Raw genomic sequence first — 7,175 nt, forward strand, 5'->3', positions numbered from 1 at the left:
ATTGGACGATGTATTACGACAAAAGCTAATGAAATTTCAAGTATGGATCTTCATATGCACGTATGGTAATTATGTAATACACCCAGGACGTATATAGACTCTCTGAGAAAAGTGTAGCACGTTACTTTGTTGTAAACACCGAGGCGTATGCTCACATTGCCTTTTAAAAGTAATTTGCGTTCAAGGACGCCAAAATAACGGCTAAATTGAATCGGGTGATGAAGAATTCAGTGCAGGCCCTTTGAGTGGCGCTGCAGCGTACGAGTTAATGATACGGTATGCGCGATCGTAAATTACTTGGTTTAACTGAGAACCAAGTAGAGAGATAATGTTGCACCGCTAAGGCAATTTTACCACTGCAACGCGCGGTTTCTCATTAGTTTAAACGCTTAACTGTGCTGCGTGGTGTATTCAATTGAAATTTTTTCGGTAGTATATACGCTCAAGTTGAACCGACTACGCCAAGGTCGGGCGATACTGCGTGAAAGTTCATCACGAGATTGTGAGACAAACCGCGTGTAAATATGTGAAATAGAATGAAGTTTAAAATAATAGAAAAATACTTATTACCAGCGTATGACTATTTTTTTGTAAGAAAAATGTATTTGTCAAAGGTTTTCCCCCTGACATACGATTTGATTTACAAATCGTTCTGAAACTAATCGTATTGTCTATTAAGGATTGTAAAACTTTTCTAGACACATGAGAAAGCTGAAGTCAAACTCCAGTAATTTAAAAAAAAAACATTTAAGGATTTTGTTAACATTGACGAAGGTATAAAGTCAAAAAAGAGAAATCGAGGTAGTTGTACTCATGAAATTAAAATTTTATAAATTTCAATGACAATTTTAAACTGCGCTTTCGCCCGCTAAACTAACGTATGAAAAAGTAGCTATTCAATTAGATATCTAGCCTGTGTGTGATTTTGAACAGAATTATGCTTTTTTTTGTAAAAATAAATTGCAGGCTGAACTGTAAATATTTCACAATATTACACTATAATATAATTCAGATCACTGCATCACATAACAATCACCCATTGTAGAACTATGTGATATAAAACAAGTAATATATACTAAATTGGTATATTTTATTAACCACCTGGCTCTGAGGATAATTATAAAAATTGTAACATTAAGTCGATTCTTTTGTGCTATTGTGTGAATATCAGTTCATCACTTCTTCCAAAAATTTGTCATTAGCTAAGTCAGTTAAGTGTAACCCAAAAATGTCATTACACACAATCGCCTGTCCTTGGTCTATACTATGTAACATCAACTATGTTTAGATGACTAAATTGATATTTTCGATTATGAGACCTACAATACAAAAGTCTCAGTAATGGATCATACCTCGTGTCCGTAAGTACCTTTACACTAACATACTATTTTTTGAAGTGTTCAAATTATATAATCTTCATAATTCATTCAGAAAAAGTTACTTCATAGTAAATTTTCCAAATAAATAATACTACAAGGGCTGAAACTGTACATTTATTGATGGCTTTGTTACTGCCCAAGTTGCATACAGTATTTTTGTTCATACTTTTACGGCGCAGAACAATTTTCATAGGCTTTGTAATGTATGTGGTTACTACGCTACTGTTACCCTCATTTTGTCTGATTTTCTCCTCTACTATGTGCTTTTAGTCTATCGAGGTCCATGGATCAACTATTTTTTATTATATATGTTTCTACTTTCTTAACATGGTAAACAGTAGTGGATTGGTTTTAAGTTGTTATAAATTTATGAACATTAGAAAATTTTGATAGCAAGTAGAAAAATTTTTTTTTTTCATTCTCCATGAAATTTTAAAGATAGAGTTTTGTATAAAATGTATTCGTAACTGCTTAGAATTATAATTAAAAATACCTACGTGTCGTACTTGAAGGTGAGAAAAGTTGTGTACAATTATTCATAATCATTGGGCCAAATACCAAAAATTTTTCTGTGAAACTATTTTATATGGATTTTCTAGTATAAAAAAAAAAAGTTTTCCAAGTACGATTGTTCAAATAAGAAATTTTTACTAAATCAAAGATGTAAATACCATTGTGTTTTAATAAATAATTCGGTATAAACGAATCATCCAATATTGTTATGTATGAAAGTTGTAGAAATTAGTTGTTAATCTGGTTCGTATACAAACAAAATAATTATTGTATTTATTAAATTAAAAATTTAAAAAGTTTATTAAAAGTTAACTGCCATTAATGTAATAAATTAGTTAAGTAACAGATTATTTAATTCAGTTAGTTCAATTAAATGTTGAACTTATTAAGAAATTTTTCGGGAATAACTTCTGTATGAGCTATTTAAGTTTGATTGCACAAAAATGTTTCGGAGTATTGATCACTGTTGCCGTATTAAAAAAAAAAGTTTGATCTTAGTATCATTTGTTTCATGCATTATTTTACAAATAAAAGAAAAGTCTAATTTTCGTTTTTTTTTAATTTACTAATTGGCTATTAAGTATTTTTAATTTTTAAGCCCGAACCCATCGCGTACAATGACAAATCTGTTAAAAATTTTATAAGGTTATTCATGGTAATTTTTTTGTTTGTGTGAAATGTATTTGTATATTTTTTCTCATACACTGTAAATCAAACTCGCTCCAATACAAGATTGAGTTGAGAAAAAGTTTTGAGATAGCTTTTTTTTCGGTGATTGTTCTATTTTTAATTTATAATACGACGTATTAAGTTTAATAAAAAATTTCTTAAATTTTCGTGGCATTTTAAAGATCATAAAACTTATATTCAGCCCTCACTGCTACAATATTCAGATCGAAGTCGTAGGTAAACTTCTACTAGAAGGTATTAAGACCGTCATCAAATTCAAATGAAAAATAATCAACAAAAAGGTCCTACGACTTGAGTATCTAACAATCAGAAAGTACCAATTTTCTCATATTTTCTGTTAGACAATAGAAATAAATTCCATTCCAAACTTCAAGTCCACTATCAAATACTATTACCGTCAATAAAAAGTAAAAAAACATCATTGATGTCATTTACAACTATATCTTCAGAAAAGCCTACACTATTACGGGTATTTGAAAAGGACAATAGTTGAAAGACATTGTGTAATCACAACTCTTATTTAACGGTTGGTAATAACTGATTATGAAATGACATAATACGTCCATGTCTTTGTTGAGTATACTTGTTTCAAGGTTTTTCCAAATTTTGGTTAAGCCCCCCACCATTTATCTTTTGAGACTTATGACATAAGCAGCCAATCCATAGTTACCCAGAATTTTAGGGTCTAGCTCTACGTTGATAAGACTAGTGCTAAAATTTGCTAACCACTTGTACGTATCATATTAGTTTCTTACCCCGATTCGAATAACACTGTCAGGAAGGGAGAGGCGTACGAAACAACGGTTGTATACTCCGACTTCGAAGCAAAAACTATGAATGTTTTCATAGACAGTTCATTCTGTTAATATACATTTAGTCAACTGTAATTAATTTTAGCGTATTTTTGTAAATTTTTGACTTTCTTTTGAGTTCTGAAAATTTTGTTTATACGAACTCACGCCAATAGCATTAATAGAATATTTTTTTCGGTCGAAATTATGTTTATTAGCGATTTTTAATAGATAAGGTTTCCTCTACTGCTATATAACCCTTTTTCCTCTTAGCTCTTTACTGCCACGTATACGACGACATAATAATTTTAACATTTATAGTAAACAATTTTTGTATTCCAAAACAATCAACTTCTCTTATGTACTATGATTTCAAAATGTGGTATAGAACATCGATGGCATTTTCCGAGTAGGCATGTATAAATGAAAGTTTTTTTAGCCACCTCCAAAATAAAACTTATTTTGATTTGTCGAGGCTCATAAAAATCGTACTGAAAAGAAAATAAGAATATTTTTGTCGAGTTGTTAATGTAAATTTTACCTGTTTAACAGTTCCTTACAAATATCCATTTGGATGATCAGCGTGGTGGTGGCCGTAGTAATAATAATTGGCAATAGCATGACTATTATTGCTCATAGCGTGAGCCGCAGACTATTTAATGGCACATCTGGCTATTTGATACTAAACCTTGCCACTGTGGATCTATTCACTGGTTTGGCTAGCCTTTACGTTTTGATCTTGGACCAACTGGAGAAAAGTCTTATTCATAAGTCGGCATGCCTATTTGGGTGAGTAGTAATAAAAATAAAAAAATTATATCAAGAAGTAGATAATAAATTAGATTTTTTATAAAATGTATTATAGTAGCCTTGATAAATTTTTTAAGAAAAACCAAATCGATGTTTTATACCTATTCCATTAATTTAAACAATTTTTTTCTTTAACGATTGATAGAAGAAGGATGTAGGGAGTAAAAGATTTCTGCCACAGATTTGACACACTTGTCAACGTGTTAAATCTGTGAAAGACAAGATTTTTCAAACTTCACAGCTTTTCTACATTAGTTTTCCCCTTTTATTTCCATAGTGCATCGTACAGACGATTCTGTGTATTGCAAGTCGTACATTAATTTTAGCAAAAGAAGCGCTAATCTTCTCCAAGAAATATTGTAAAAGATAGTGCACGAAACATCTAAACATTTTACTCGAGACATTCTTTTAATTCTTACAGTTTATTTTTACGAGTTATTTACAGAAGCTCTATGTTCCATCAAATATTTTTTATCAGCAGCAACAATAGTTTTTGAAGCTTGGCATCCTAATTATTTATCATTTTTAAAGGTAGCTTTTGTTTTGGTAATCACATGAAATCTGATTGCACATAATTCGTGTTTTCTCTACAACTTATGTTTTAGATATATGTTTGGTCAAGGGAAATTGTAGATCCTGATATTATACGTTTTAAAATACAAAGTTATATCTTAAATGTAATTATTATGGTCCAAATAACAATAATTAACCATAATAGCTGTAAACTCATGTAATAGTGCTAATATTTATTGATCAAAAAATATTTTTTAAACGTATACAAATATGGTTATATTTTTCGCATACGTAAAAAATAAAATATTCTTGTCTTACATTCACAATGTAATGTCTTACATTTTAAATTTACCCGCTGGTTTTACTGTATCAATGTGATTGTTATTATAATTTTCTCTATCGTTAAAAGTATCATAAGATCCTAATGAGTCCATCTAGCATGGTGGTGTATTAACTACAAGATTAAAATATAAGAAGTTACTTCTTGATTTTACCTTATTTTTCCTTGTTAGTAAATGATTTTTCATCTAATAAGAGTAAATTTTTCAAATCTTTGAAGATTTCCGACTTACTGCTATTTTATAATCATACGCTTTTTTTTCTAACAGTATGTTCTCTGTCATAAGTGGCGTTGCCGCAGGTTTCCATGCCATCGTGGCAATAGCCATCAATCGTTACGCGGCTATAGTTCATCCACTCAAATATTCAAAATGTATGGCTAAACGCATAGTTTTCGCAATGGTAGCTATTACTTGGAGCGCAGCAGCCATTATGTCTGCAGTACCTGTATACTGGAATACCATCGATCCCATGAAGTGTCGCTGCATAGATGGTGTGCCTAGGTAAGTTATCAAGTAGTATGTAAAAACTCATTGTTGGTTACTAAACTTAAAAAACGCTTATTTATTTTTTTTTTTTTCCAGATTTTTTGAGGAAATTTGGACAGTTCATTTTTTAATCATGTGGTTGAGCATTTTGATACTTTATTGGAGAATTTGGAAAGCAACAAGGGCACACTTCAAAAGATTAACAGCAAGATCAGGAGTAACTGATCAGAGTAGTTACCCAAGCGAAAAAAAAAATGATATGGTAATGTATTTACTAGGTTGCCCGTTAATCTCCAACTTCAATTTTTCGTAGCTCTTACCACCTACATTACTTGTTCGTATCCTTAAATTGAAATTTTTACCCGGCAAGTCTTGTAAAAAGTATGTCACGCAGTTAGTATGCATGTCACTTAGTTTTCAATGGGTTTAAATTATAAAATTTGTTTTTACTTTTTTCGAGAATATGTTTTTTTAATCTAAATGTATACGAAACAACGGCAAATCATAAGTAAAACACCTTAAGTCCATTCAGTAGGGAAACACGAAAAGAGATATTTTTCAGTTCCTGTGCCCTACTATCCTAGTTTTTTAAAATATTAGGTAAAAAATCTTTTTAATTTTTGCTCAAAAAAATTTAATGTATTGTAGAAGCAACATAAATGAAGTATGCATACAAGTCCTAGAAATGCTTATAAGATAATAACAAAATTGTGAATTTTGAATTCCTTCGAAACTCAGTGTGATTTGCGCTGGAAGTAGGTACTAATTTTTTTATTTTATTATGTATGGATTAAAATCCGTAGCTTACAACTACAAAATAACTACAAAAAAGTCATTATGAAAAAAGGCTGATTAAAATTGAATTTGAGATACTGAAATCTTATAACAGAAACAGATAATACTTAAACTTGAGCTAAAATCCACTCAATTGTTTACAATGTTGAATCATTCATTCGTAATTTTTTCTTCTTCAAGGTGGTCTTTCTATTCTTGGGCTGTTTTTCGATATGCTGGTTACCCAAAGTAATCGAGACGTTGCTGAAATTTTCCATCAAAAATAATGGACAACCCAGTGCCATGCTGTACTTACAATATATGTCGGACCTCATGGCATTGTCGAACCACGGCATTAATCCACTCATCTATGCCTACAAGATCCCAGCCTACCGTGAAGCGTACCATCGCTTATTCAGACGTAAAGTAGTGAATGACAAAAATCACGATCACCTGGAAAAACAAAGCGAGCAAAAGGAGAGAACGACAAAGGAGATTATTCAATGAGGAGTACGAGATTAAGATGTTGTTATCTTGAAGAGTGATAAAATCTTGTGAACAGGTCTTTGGACAAAGTGCTATGTCTGCAATTATAGAGAAGATTTTTAGGAAGGGAAGTGTCACTCACTAAAAATTCTCATGATTCATTTATAAATAAAGTAACAAATACCTCACCACACAATAATACTTCTGTATTATACATGTATTTCATAGAATATTTCTAGTTGAAAGTATGTTTGAAAACCTGTGAATGGTTAGATTAGATGTTAAGGAGTGACAATCTAATAAGCACTTTTTATTTTTCTTTTATTTTTTATTTTATTATGTAAATTGACAAATCCAGATTTGATTATTGGACCTAAACTATGCTCTCTCAG

The 7,175-nt window shown here is 30.8% G+C and overlaps 1 protein-coding gene across 2 annotated transcripts; it reads left to right on the forward strand.

The window, feature by feature from the left end:
- Nucleotides 1-1,290: 1,290 nt before the first annotated feature.
- On the forward strand, nt 1,291-6,968 carry LOC149374319 (adenosine receptor A2a-like). Of its 2 annotated transcripts, none has more exons than XM_089594064.1 (5): nt 1,291-1,361; nt 3,926-4,162; nt 5,305-5,538; nt 5,620-5,785; nt 6,499-6,968. In XM_089594064.1, the coding sequence occupies exons 1-5, from the start codon at nt 1,342-1,344 to the stop codon at nt 6,802-6,804; spliced, it is 963 nt and encodes a 320-aa protein (XP_089450190.1). In that variant the 5' UTR covers nt 1,291-1,341; the 3' UTR covers nt 6,805-6,968. The 2 variants fall into 2 exon arrangements, with proteins under 2 accessions (XP_089450190.1, XP_089450191.1); XM_089594065.1 differs by lacking the exon at nt 1,291-1,361 and adding an exon at nt 3,407-3,465.
- The last annotated feature ends 207 nt before the right edge of the window (nt 6,969-7,175 follow it).

Source organism: Copidosoma floridanum, unplaced genomic scaffold, assembly GCF_036245765.1.
Source record: "Copidosoma floridanum isolate Cflo_tuat_1 unplaced genomic scaffold, Cflo_Japanese_pri ptg000020l, whole genome shotgun sequence".
Taxonomy (NCBI): domain Eukaryota; kingdom Metazoa; phylum Arthropoda; class Insecta; order Hymenoptera; family Encyrtidae; genus Copidosoma; species Copidosoma floridanum.

What these genes read in the sequence shown, in the direction of transcription:
- LOC149374319 (XM_089594064.1), top strand. Translation starts at nt 1,342, where the DNA reads ATGGATCATACCTCGTGTCC. An exon ending in TGCATAGATGGTGTGCCTAG is followed by an intron (nt 5,539 to 5,619) that starts GTAAGTTATCAA and finishes TTTTTTTTCCAG; the next exon opens with ATTTTTTGAGGAAATTTGGA. An exon ending in GCGAAAAAAAAAATGATATG is followed by an intron (nt 5,786 to 6,498) that starts GTAATGTATTTA and finishes TTCTTCTTCAAG; the next exon opens with GTGGTCTTTCTATTCTTGGG.